This window comes from Canis lupus, chromosome 13 (assembly GCF_048164855.1).
Source record: "Canis lupus baileyi chromosome 13, mCanLup2.hap1, whole genome shotgun sequence".
NCBI lineage: Eukaryota > Metazoa > Chordata > Mammalia > Carnivora > Canidae > Canis > Canis lupus.
This window is the reverse complement of record NC_132850.1, coordinates 21,979,009-21,992,066: the sequence shown is the minus strand read 5'-3', so window position 1 is coordinate 21,992,066 and position 13,058 is coordinate 21,979,009. Positions and strand designations below refer to the sequence as shown.

The 13,058-nt window shown below is 40.0% G+C and overlaps 1 protein-coding gene across 10 annotated transcripts in view; it reads right to left on the bottom strand.

Moving 5' to 3' along the window:
• Positions 1–13,058, bottom strand: part of NAV3 (neuron navigator 3) — a 355,345-nt gene that overhangs the window by 187,404 nt on the left and 154,883 nt on the right. For all 10 annotated transcript variants that reach the window (XM_072772862.1, XM_072772863.1, XM_072772864.1 and 7 more), the window contains one exon: positions 1,665–2,664. In XM_072772862.1, coding sequence (XP_072628963.1) covers positions 1,665–2,664 — 1,000 coding nt within the window. The remainder of the gene's footprint in view (positions 1–1,664; positions 2,665–13,058) is intronic.

Sequence of the window (13,058 nt, the reverse complement as noted above, 5' to 3'; positions counted from 1 at the left end):
TCTTTCTGCTTAGATTTGGACTTTTCTGTGAGATTCATTTGTGATGATTAGAAATGACTGATGCCTCTACAGAATAGATTTGAGATGCACGAGTGGGCTGAGCAGGACATATTTAAAACTATGATTTTTTTCTTCCGTATTTGAAATGTGGATTATGATTTTGACATCTTAAATTCTCATTTGTCAGATAGGGATTCTGGAGTTAGAAAGAGCTGACTCCCATCTGATCCATAGAAAAAGGTTTTAAATGAATTGCTGCTGCTAAAGGCAGAAAAGCAGACTTTAAAAAGAGCTGAGATGCAATAATTAGAAACTTGCTTTGCCGAGGATATAAAGCACCAGAAAAGCACTTGCATTTTTCACTGAAGGATAACAAATCATTATATTTATTTTCTTTCCTTAAAAAACCCACACATTTAATAAATTTAATATGCTTTTAAGCTATTATATAATATTGACACTTACTTAATTATACCAGGTCCTATATTCTATTCAGAAAAATTTCTCACCTGCTATTGAACTGCCAACCTACCAAAAGGGCAGACATTATTCCTCCCTAAGCATCTCTCACCAGAAAGACAGTGAATAAAAATGGAGACAAAGCAGCAACTGATGTATTTCTAATTGATTAAAACAAACCAGACAATAGGCACAATGCGCTATTTTTGTAACTGTATAGTAGAAGAAATATTTTAAAATATGGCATTTATTGGTATACTTTAATCCTTATAAAATAAGTAAGTATAATGCACAAACTAATAAATGAAGTACAAATACAATAATTATGTAGATGATTATTTTTGCCTCGAAACCTATGCTTATAGATTTTATTCTGGGAATGTAATGCCTTATAAACAACATTTAACAAACACAATGTGCCAGAACATATAGTAAACATACGCACTGCCCTATTATTCTTCTCACCCTGTTAAATAGATATTATTCTGCCTATCAGGCAGGTGAAGACAATGAGGCTAAGAGACGTTAAGTAACTTGTTCAAAGTCACACAGCTGGTAAGTGCCAGACCAGGGCATTGAAGACACATGTGTCGGATTCCGGAGTCCGCCCCTTTAACCATCCTGACACACTTTCTCCCAAGGGTGAAAACAAAAATATCTGTAAACTCTATAAAACTGAGACTTATTTTAAAGGACTACTAATAAAAACAGTAGGAGGAGGGGTAATAGTAATAGACATAGGAGAGAGTCACGGCATCTGGGTTTTACTTCACCTTTGAGAACAAGTTAACTTCTGAAGGCCTCAAGTTTTTTTTTTTTTTTTTTAAGATTTTATTTCTTTATTCCTAAGAGACACAGAGAAAGAGAGAGAGAGAGAGAGAGAGAGAGAGAGAGAGAGAAGGAGACACAGGCTCCCCATAGGGAGACCGATGTGAGACTCGATCCTAGGACCCCAGGGTCATGCCCTGAGCCGATGCAGATGCCCAACCGCTGAGCCACCCAGGCGTCCCTAGAGGCCTCATGTTCTTAAAAAGAAGGGTCAAGAGGGCAGAAGAGGGGAAGAGGAGAAAGGACAAGGCCAGAGCATACTAAATAACGGTTTTCTTAAGAAGTGAAATTCTAGGTGTGCGTCTTGAGGATGCCAATGTTGCAGCGCGCCTAGGAAAGCGCCGGTGTGGCCTGGCCCAGGACGGAGGGCCACCTACCTGTAGATGAACGGCGCCACGGTGGCCGTGTTGGGGTGGCTGTGCTGCTGCTGCTGCTGCTGCTGTGGGAGCTGGACGGCGCCTCCGCCCGCGGGGGGCCCTGCGCTGCCGTCCCTGCCCTCGGGGGGCGCCAGGCAGCCGGGGGCGCCGGCCTTCTCGGCCTTCTCGGCGGCGCTGGGCTTGGGGGAGCCCTGGGGAGGGCCCCCCTTGGTAGTCCTGAACTTCTCCGACTCCTTGCTCACTGCACTGCCGGGCGAAACGGTTGGCTTCGCCATGGGCACCTTGGAGCCCGGTTTCGGAATGCCACTGGAGGAGGGGATTAAGCTCTCTTTCTTGGCCGCTGTTGTCTTGCTACCCTTTGGGATCAAGCTCGCAATTTTTGAGGTCTTCTTTGGAGCCGTCTCTGTCACCTGATCCTTCTCATCCTTGACTGGTTTTTCAGTGCAAACTTTGTTTTTGTCCCTGTTCTTCTCCTCTTTGTCCTTTGGCTGCAGCAAAGACTTTTTATTGCTGAGATTTTTGCTTCCAGCCTTCGGAGGGGCTAGTTTAGGTGATGCTTTGGGGCTGCTACTGGTTGAGCCACCACTATTCAGACCACTGTTAAAACCTTCCGTGTCACCAGACTCAGAAAAGGCATCGTCATCCTTCCCACCATCACTGGGGCCTGAACTGGAGGACTGGGGGGGGCGTAAAGCAGTCCGGGCGTTGACCAGCTTGAATTTTTCAAGCATGGATTTCTGTCCGGAAGAAGTTGTTTTGACCCCCTCCGAGACAGGGGGCTTCAGTCTGTCTGCAGGGGGGGTCGGGGAGGTGGCCGGGCTGGACTGCTTTACCGCCAGCATGGTGGAGGTGGCGCTGTGCTTGACATTCATGGACTTGCTGCGCCAGGGCTTGCAGGCGCTGGGAGAAGGGATGGCAGAGGCAGGGGGCTGCCCAGCAGTGCCAGGGGGCTGCGGGTTCCCATTTACACCTGAAGATGGTTGAGGCCCTTTGGAGGAATCTGGACATGAAGAAAAAAATAATAAAGAAAAAGTTGATCACTTTCGATCATTTACATCATATCCCCGAATACTTCAACTACAGACACAGGAAAGTATCTCTCCTGCAACCTGAAAGCAGACATGCTATGAGGCATCACTTCCGTGATGTGGTTATTTTTATATCATATATCAAAAATTCAGGATCTGAGAGCCACTGATTTTGGAAAATAACTTTTTCTTTTTCCCTTCTAAAATTACTCTTACCCAAATGAACTCTGCTAGTCATTGCTATCTAAAGACAAAACACTATCCTTCCCGTAAGCAATTCTTTATATTTTTTCCAATTATTGCTGTAGCTCGTAGCAGCAAATTGATTCCACATAGCCTTATAAAAATATGTTGTATAATAAATGTTGAGAAGGTATTTTAACTTACAGGGAGACTAGCTTATTGTTCTCTGATTAAATGTGCTTATGAGTCATGACTTAGCTCTTAGTTAATATTGTTTACTTTTATTCTTATAAAAAAGCATTGAAATTCAGGCTTATATGGCTCAGATAATCTACTGATATGTAAATATACATATATACACACACACACACTGTGTATATATATACATAGTTGTATATGTTATAATATATACTTATATCTAGATATATTTTTATATATATATAACATGTATTACATATATATTACATAAATCCTTATAACTACCCTACAAGGCATGTATTGATATTATCATCCCTATTTTACAAACTGAGGCAAAGAGAAACTGCATAACGTGTTCAGGGTCACCCAGCCTGGATTTAAACACGATTCAGAGCTGGTGCTCTTAATCAACACACCTCTTATCTCCTGAAGTGATCTGAACAAACTTTAAGTCCTAATAAAAACTCAAGCTACTTTTTGGGGGCTATGGAAATAGGGCTTTGTCCCTTAAGGACTTTATAATGCACATGTTTACTTACTTTCAGCTCAGAAATCTCATTATGGTATGAACTGTTCTATGGACTGTTCTAACACTGATTAATACCTGATTACAAGTCTCATCTTCAAGTATGAAAAACTAAATCAAAAGGAGATTTTACAACATGGCATAGAATAGAAAAAACTGAGCTTGGAATTTAAAGACTTCAATATAATTGTTAATTCACATTGGGGAGCAGGAGAATTTACTTTAGACTTCATCTATCATAAATGCTTCCTCTTTCATCTTTTTTTTTGAGACATGAGATGATCAATGATTAAATATTTACATAAAAGCAGCATTTAGCACTGTTAACAAACTAGAAATTGACAAATAGTTGCAGAGCTATTTTTGATGAAATGTCCAATTGGAATATTTTATAAATAATATCCTTCCAGAGATCCCTGGGTGGCACAGCGGTTTGGCGCCTGCCTTTGGCCCAGGGCGTGATCCTGGAGACCCGGGATTGAATCCCACGTCGGGCTCCCGGTGCATGGAGCCTGCTTCTCCCTCTGCCTGTGTCTCTGCCTCTCTCTCTCTCTCTCTCTCTGTGACTATCATAAATAAATAAAAATTAAAAAAATAATAATAATATCCTTCCATCCTTCCCATAATATTCAGGAATTGGAGCCCATTCAATTTCATTAAATATTTACAACTATAAACTACAACGTTTTTAGTTGTAAATGTTTTCTTCAAAATGCATGAAAAATGATACATCACAAGCCAGTTAGTACCAAATGCTACTTGTAACAATTTTTTTAGAAAAGGAAACTAATACACAAAAAGAGAAAACAAAGAAATTAGAGACACGAGAAGAGGTTAAATAATTATTGGTTGAAAATTTGTGTGAATTAAACTTTTTAAAAATAAAGTGTGCCTAAAATGATACAATAGATTTGTGAAATTTATGTTAAAAGAATAGACAAAATTAATAATTTAATATCTATTTAATAATTTTTTTCTACCAAATTTTTATTTACATTCCAGTTAGTTAACATACTGTCTTAGCATCAGGTGTAGGATTTAGTGATTCATCACTTACATAAAACACCCAGTGCTCATCACAAAAGTGCCCTCCTTAATATTTGTTTTAAAAACTGGTATATCAACATTAATTCTAATACTCTTTACTTTTCTGCAATACCATATTTCAACTGGCAAAAGTTAATGTAAGACTGTACATAGATAGTCTATGTTAAAAATAGAGTAGTTTACTGAAAAGTCAAAATGCTTACATGGTAATATTTAAATTGTACAGCCTATGATGATAAACTGATGTTTTTCAGTATTCATGTAAAGTCTGTAATTGTGTCCATTTCTAGAATATTTGTAGAAATCCATTAGGTTTGTACATAAACACTAAGGTGTTCTGAAAAACAGTAGGAGTATTGACTAATTCAAGACAGACAAATCCAACAAGCTTCAAAGTACCCAATGTCTCAAATACGTTCACTCTCTGTTAGTGAATTTCAAGCTTTTACTCCAATCTCTTTTAAGTACAGGTAATTTCAAATTTCTTCCACTTTCACATTAAGATCCCTTTCAGAGACCAATAACATTTTGTCATAATTTGAATCATTCTCAGTAGCAGAACGAGCACAATGACTACATGCAGTTAGAAATGCCTACCAAGTATTTCTTCAGAACAATTCCCATTTATTGGTAAGGTCTCAACTTTGACCTTACTTCTTCTGGAAGAAAACCCAAAAAACGAAAAACAGGCCAAAAACATTATCCCCACTCCCATTTCTGATCATCTCAGCATCAAGTCTGGATTCGGGGGCTCCTTGACATTTTTCCACAGCTTATTGTTTCCTCTGTTCTAACCATTAGAGGGCCAGCGTATGTCTGCATCTTCCACTACACTGGATGTTCCATTGAAGCAAAGACCATGCCTGTTATTATGCAGAGAATGCCTAACATCCTAAGTGTTTAACTTAATAGAGGTTCTGAAACTTGAATGGGTACAGGAGTGAGCTGGGGGTCCTGCCCCTACACACCGCATTGTGAGTCAGCAGGTCTGCTGCAGGGCCCTGGGATTTTCCATTTCTAAAAGCTCCAGATGATGACCGGCTGCTGGTTGCAAACCATGTTTCGAGTAACAAAGGTTGAACAGACTCAGAAATCATGGCAACATTATCAGCTCTAAAGAATGTTTCTTAGGACAGCACCCGCTTTGGTGGAATTTGTTAAATGTTCCATAGCTGTGCAGCATGAATATTCTTTGCCCTTTGAATCTCCAGAACCTTGGCCAGTTCTGTATTCACTGGAGGCCTGGCAATTTGTGGTGAGGGAAACTGAGGACGAAAGAAGCCCATCAGGTTTTCCTGATGACCACGTATTTAGTGTGTATTTTCAACTCGATTAAGAAGTCAGGAGACTATGGGGCACCTGGGTGGCTCAGTGGTTGAGCTTCTGCCTTTGGCTCAGGTCGTGACCCTGGGGTCCCAGGATCGAGTGCCGCATCGGGCTCCCTGCATGGAGCCTGCTTCTCCTTCTGCCTGTGTTGCTGCCTCTCTCGTGTCTCTCATGAATGAATGAATGAATGAATGAATAAATAAATAAATAAATAAATCTTTAAAAAAAAAAAAGCAGCAGTCAGGAGACTCCTATTCCTGCGTGACTAGAGCTTTGGTGGGAAGGAGAGAAAAAGGTAGAAGAGAATGTCAGGATGTTTCATAAGTGTGCTGCCATTAGCTAGATACAGGGCTGCGGCGGTTCAAGTACAGAGGAGGAATTTCAACATCACTATACTCAAACATGAGACAGGAGGGACTCCGAATTACAACATCCACATCCAAACCATAGTCACCGTCACAGCAACAGCTGTAAAATCGTTCTCAGATGAGTACACACATAGAAGCCACTTCTTGAAGCTCAATGCTAAATCTGTCCCCAGCCTGTCTCTATACAGCAGCAGTGAGGTGTTTCAGGTCTCATTAAGAGGGCAAATCATAGTTGCTGTGCATCAGGAAAGCACTGGAATAATAAGAGTCTCCCTGGGCTCCTCGCAGTCAAGGTTGCCCAACAGCAGCAGCTGAAATAATAGTGTGGATAGCTCCTGCCAAGTGGGTGCTTCCACAGATTCTAGTCTCTCTGTGATTTCTGCGTTCAATATTAAGTAGCCTGGGCTCACAGATTATTTCTGAATGTTGATAACTCAGCTTCTGACTACAAATTAGTTGTTATCTGGGTATGAGGAAAGGACCAGATATCTAATGCACTTATTGACTGGTTGATTGATTGATTGATTTTATTTACTTATTCATGAGAGACACAGAGAGAGAGGCAGAGACACAGGCGGAGGGAGAAGCAGGCTCCACGCAGGAAGCCTGATGAGGGACTCGATCCCAGGACCCCAGGATCACACCCTGAGCTGAAGGCAGACGCTCAACCACTGAGCCCCCCAGGTGCCCCTCTAATGCATATATTTAAAGGCATCGTTGCAAATGGATCTGGCTTGAATTTGCAGAGCCTGTCTTGGCCTACAGCCCTGCCTTCTTGTCTCTAACCTTTCAAGAGAAATTGCCTTCCACTCACTCTCCTTTCCTTCCTCCACATCCCCCCATCATCAACTCCACTACAATAAAATAATATTATTTATCAACAGCTCACTTTTTCCAAGTACTTTGATACACGGCATCACACTGAAAGTTCTTCATACATGAGATCCCACGTAAAACCCTAATAATCTGCAATATGCTTAAGATTTCTCTTGTTACAAATGGGAAAACTGAATCTTAAAAAGTGAAAGTAATTTGTTCTAATTCACAAAGATCGTATAACTGGGATGCTGGGGTGGCTCAACGATGGGATCCCCTGCATGGAGCCTGCTTCTCCCTCTGCCTGTGTCTCTGCCTCTCTCTGTGTGTCTCTCATGAATAAATAAATAAATCTTAAAAAAAGCAAACTTAGTAAAACTTAAAGAGAATATCAAAATTGGAGCTTAGGTTTTTCTGACCCCGAATTTTGGAGGCTTTTCACTCTGTCTTTTTTCTATATCTTCACTGTACACCCAGAAATTCTGCTAGTGTGGCTCTGCAGAAAGCCACATGTTTATCACAAGACTGAAGCTAATTGGGTAGCTCCTTGAAGCAAGGTGTCCTTCTTCCTCGATGAGTGAATACAATGGGGAGAATATGATATGACACCCTCCCTACTTAGTTCATTATATACAAACTCCTTGGGCAGCCTACCCGCACCATCCTTCTGAGCTGATGTAAGAATAGATTTTAAGATTTTATTTATTTATTCATGAGAGACTCAGAGAGAGAGGCAGAGAGAGGCAGAGACACAGGCAGAGGGAGAAGCAGGCTCCATGCAGGGAGACTGACGTGGCACTTGATCCCAGTCTCCAGGATCAGGCCCTGGGCTGAAGGCAGTGCCAAACCGCCGAGCCACCCAGGCTGCCCCTGATGTAAGAATAGATTTTAATTCATGCTTAGGAAACATGTAAATTGACAGAGTTAATTTTTAGTTTATCTCATCTTACCAAAAATAAATAAATAATGCTGATGACCTGGGAAAAAATGCCAATCTAGTTGTAAAATTAATACATATCAATAAATGTGGCAGTCACAACAGGCATATGGAAAGTTTAGATAAGGACTTTTCTCTGTGGAGCTTCAGCCAGCTTTAGAGTTTAGCACCATGTTGCCAACAGCACTGTCAGCCTGAGAAAAGACACAGGGACCTTCCTCAACCCATTTACCTCTTCTTCCTTGCTCAATAGTACGATGCCTAAATGCAAGCAAACCAGCTTTCAACTCGCAAAGTAACAACAGAATGACAATATACAAAGGAACAAAAATGATGTCAACAGCACCATTCATTTTAAAATATTCAATGTGTAGTAGACATTGCATTCTCCTGTATCTCTGATCTCTGCTAAATACAGGGCAACTTCAGTATCACAGGTCATTGTGAAAGGAAGGAAGGAAATGATCTATCATTGTGACCACGGCAAATAGTTACCTTCGACTCTCATTTCACAATAACATGTCAAAACACATTTGAACACTGTAAAAGGTAAAAAAAAAAAAAAAAAAAAAAAAAAAAAGTAGCATTCAAATCCAAGAACGTCTTGTTACCAACTGACCCCTTGTCCACACCTGACCACATGATGTTTACTCATGCAACGTCTCAATCATTGACTGTAGGATGACTTAACAGAAACACGGAATGCTTTTACAGGGCCCCCAGAGGTGCTGTTCCTTCTGCCCCTGCTAACATTGTACCACTCGCGATGTTACAGTGCCACTTTGTGGAGTATTGTGCAATTCAGGGGAGCTTTCATTCACCAGCCCGCTTTTGGAAACAGAGTGTAATTTAGGTACAGGCAGGTATATAACACGTGTACACCTCAATATGTGAGCATTTATCCATAGGAAAACAATATAGTCTCAAGTCTATTTAATTGTATCACCTAATGTATGTGCCCAATTATGTTACCTCATGAAAATCCCTAAGATTAGTCTGCAATTTTCATTTAACACTTTATTTTAGGCTTATATAAGTCTCAAGGAAATAAAGCAAAAAGTCATGGCAAAACACATAATTAAATCACTACTGATGCAATATAATAAGTAAAACATATTTGCATTGCCTTGAAGAGAAAACAGTTGAGTTCTTGATGCTACAGTAATTTCAGAGCAATTAAAAAAAAAGTACTTAAGAACCAGATAGCTATGTTTTAGCAATCAAAATTCCATGACTAATGGAGCATTCACATTAACTTTATAGTTTTAAGAAGTTCAACTGTAATGTTGCCAAATTCTCGATATCAATTCCAATAAATCTATGTTGAGTGGAAATGAAAGTGAACCCTTGCGCAGCACAGGATACCTCATTAGGATCCAGGAGAACAGAAAAGACATCTCTTTAGTAGATGTGAAAGTACAAAGTAAGAATCCCTTGGGAGAAACAATAAAAATATGGCAAGATGCCCTCTAGCACCGTGGCACGTTTCTTAGCAACGTGGAAAAACAACTCTCTGCTAACAAAACTCTGTCGAGCAACAAGTATTTACAAATCTTAATTCAGAAACTGAATTCCGAATAAAGCTGGGGATATTTATATTCCTAATAATATTAAATTGTGTAGCTTTTTTCTTACTTAATACCCAGATTTTATAAAACAAGAATGATTTCTTAAGATAATGTGCTTCAAGCATACAAAGTGTCTAAATGAACCAGGGCATCGTCTTCACATGATCCTTGATTTCCAAGGAATTGGTATTTAATTTTTCTTTAAAGAATACATCTGTGGGGGCACCTGGGTGGCTCAGTCTGGTAAGCCTCTGCCTTCAGTTCAGATCATGATCCAGGGGTCCTGGGATTGAGCCCTGTGTCTGGCTCCTGGCTCAGCAGGGAGTCTGCTTCTTCTGCCTCTCTCCCATGCTCTCTCTCTCAAAATAAATAAATATAATTATATATATATATATTATATATATATATATCTGTCTATCATGTACGGGCAAATTGGTAACTGCTGGTGTCAGAACATATTACTCATCATCAGTATCTGAGTGGCAGGTCACCAAGAGAAAAAATTTCGACTCTCGGCAGGAATTCTTCTCTACACAGAACATAAAGACTCCTAACTCTGGGAAACGATACTAGGGGTGATGGAAGGGGAGGAGGGCGGGGGGTGGGGGTGAATGGGTTATGGGCACTGAGGGGGGCACTTGACAGGATGAGCACTGGGTGTTATTCTGCATGTTGGTAAATTGAACACCAATAAAAAATAAATTTATTATTTTTAAAAAAAGGAATTCTTCTCTACAAACAGTGCTATCTTCATTTCACCACTCGTTCTGGAAAATCTGTTCCCACGTTCCATTTTAGCAGAAGGGTGCCACGTCCTTGCCTCCAACTGTAACACTTCTTTTTGCCTTCTCTGCAAAGGGGCACCTATGGCCACTGACACTTTAATTCATCTGGTAAAATGGTGAAACGATCACCCTGTTTTGGGAATTGCATTATTATTAAAATGACATTCGATGTGTCTTTCGAAGTGGCAGCTTGTGACTCTCTTCTGATTTCCTTTCACCAGTGACACAATTTGCAAAATAAATCTCATACACACTGCCATCCTGGTGAAAAGCTACTGTGCTTTCAACAGTTTGTTTTTTAATAGGGAAATGAAATGGTTTTCATTGTGAATAAATCTTTATAGTCTATCACAAGTTCTAGAGCTTTTCCAAGTGGTTCATATAACCACTCATCACCCAAGACTTGTTAAAGAAAGTAGAAAGTGCATTTCCACTTAAAAGCATTCCAGGAACACATTGTGTGGATAATTTGGTTAATCCTTCAGGTAATATACCTTAATTTGTTGAATTTAAAAGTTACACTTTCTAAAGGCTAAAAAAAGGAGTCGTAGTTAGTTAGAATACTCAAGTTAGTAGTTCCTGAACTCTGTCATTATAATACTGTAACCTTTGAAAACTCTTAGTTTTCACCTACTCGATCTTATCCAGGGTATGTATGCAGACCAGTCTGTGACAGAGATCAGCTTGTCAGCAGAAGGAAGCTTCTATTTTTACACCGATCACGCTACCACTATAAATATCTATGTCAAAAAAAATTAAACATTTTTATAGAAAAAGGTACACCCTTTAATAGTCTACAAAGTAAGTTATACATTGTTTCATATGTGATCTTTATCATCATTTGTTTGCTCTTAAAATCTAAGATAATATTATATATATATTTTAAAGATTTTATTCTTTTTAGAAAGAGTGCATGAGTGGCAGAGGGGGCCGAGGGAGAGGGAGAGAATCTCAAGCAGCCTCTGCGCTGAGTGCGGATCCCAACACGAGGCTTGATCTCTTTACGCTGAGATCCCGACCTGAGCTGAAATGAAGTCGGACACTTGACGGCCTGAGCCACCCGGGTGCCGCACGATGTTTTAGAAATATAAACTAGCATGACAGAATGATTAATCTAGAAGCACTGGTATTGGGTGTATTGATAAAGTTGTAACTCCTCGTTAATAGAAAATGCATGTGACGATCATGAGACAATTTATGCTTCAGTTATTATTGGCAGCTTTCAGGTATCTAATGCCTATATTGGCATTACTGTAGCATCAAATTCAAATGTTTTTGAATTTTTAGTTATTTGGCAATTAACAGTAATGACTATGCTAGTATTTTGCTGCAGATGTGGACCTAAGGAAATCTGCTTTTCTGAGTCAAAAACCTTATAATGTATGTCATCTGTCTCCACCTTGTGGTTACTGTAAATATTGCTACTACCTGATTTTGCACTGTGTCCTAGACACACACACAGAGATGTTGAATGGCTATGGAAAAAACAAATGGCTCGTCTACCTTGAGATTTCCACGTTTTGACACCAGGAATACAGAAAACCATTTCACATGACAGAAAACTTCAGATACATTGTTATATCAAAGTGTTAGATCACTAAAGTACTTGTGAGTCTCTCTGCCAATGTTATTAATAATTTCTTGCAAAAATACTACGCAACTGTAGAACCATGTAGTTAAACTGGATATATGGGGGATCCCTGGGTGCCTCAGAGGTTTAGCGCCACCTTCAACCCAGGACATGACCCTGGGGTCCTGGGATCGAGTCCCGCGTCAGGCTCCCTGCGTGGAGCCTGCTTCTTCCTCTGCCTGTGTCTCTGCCTCTCTCTGTGTCTCTTATGAATAAATAAATAAAACTTAAAAAAAAAAACCCTGGATATATGAAGTCCAGTCAGCACATCTCTATGTCTACATGAACTGTCCCTTACAACTTCAGAGCACATACAGACTCTGTGTGACACTTTCTAAGAAAGTCGCAAAATGAAGAAGAAAGTTTTCCTGAGAAATTGCTGTCTCCCCTTCCTTCAGGAAAAAGCAGAAGTGTTCATCAAATTCCTTAGGTTCCTAAATTAGAAGTTTTAATCTATGTTTGAAAGACAAACTCCTAAACTTCCAATTATACATTATTTTCTTCTTTTTCCATTCAGTTCAAGAATAGGGAATATTACAGGGATTAAGACACGCTGCTTTGCTCTCAGGAATTTCTGATCTGTCCAATTTTGTTTTAATGCATGAGAACTATTCATGAAAGTGTCCGATTCATAGATTATCTGTCATTTCATGTCAAAGTTGGAGAAAGCTGTGTGATCACATTGTCTATATGAAACAATTTGAAATGATCTAATTTGAGCAAAAAGCTTCCTACCTGGCTGAACTTGCCAGCTGTCCCGCCAACTAGGCACGTTTGTTACTTTTGAACTTCATGTTGCATGAAGTGAATGGAAAGTGAAATACTGAAAAGGGAAGTTAAAAGTCTATGGATCTGAGGAAACTACCTCAAAAGCCAGCCAAAGGCCTTAGTCCCTCACACAGTCCCTCTGCCTACAACAGTCTAGGTTCTTGATGTGCTTGTGGTTTCGATGGAAAATGCACTCTCTCCACGGACCATGCTC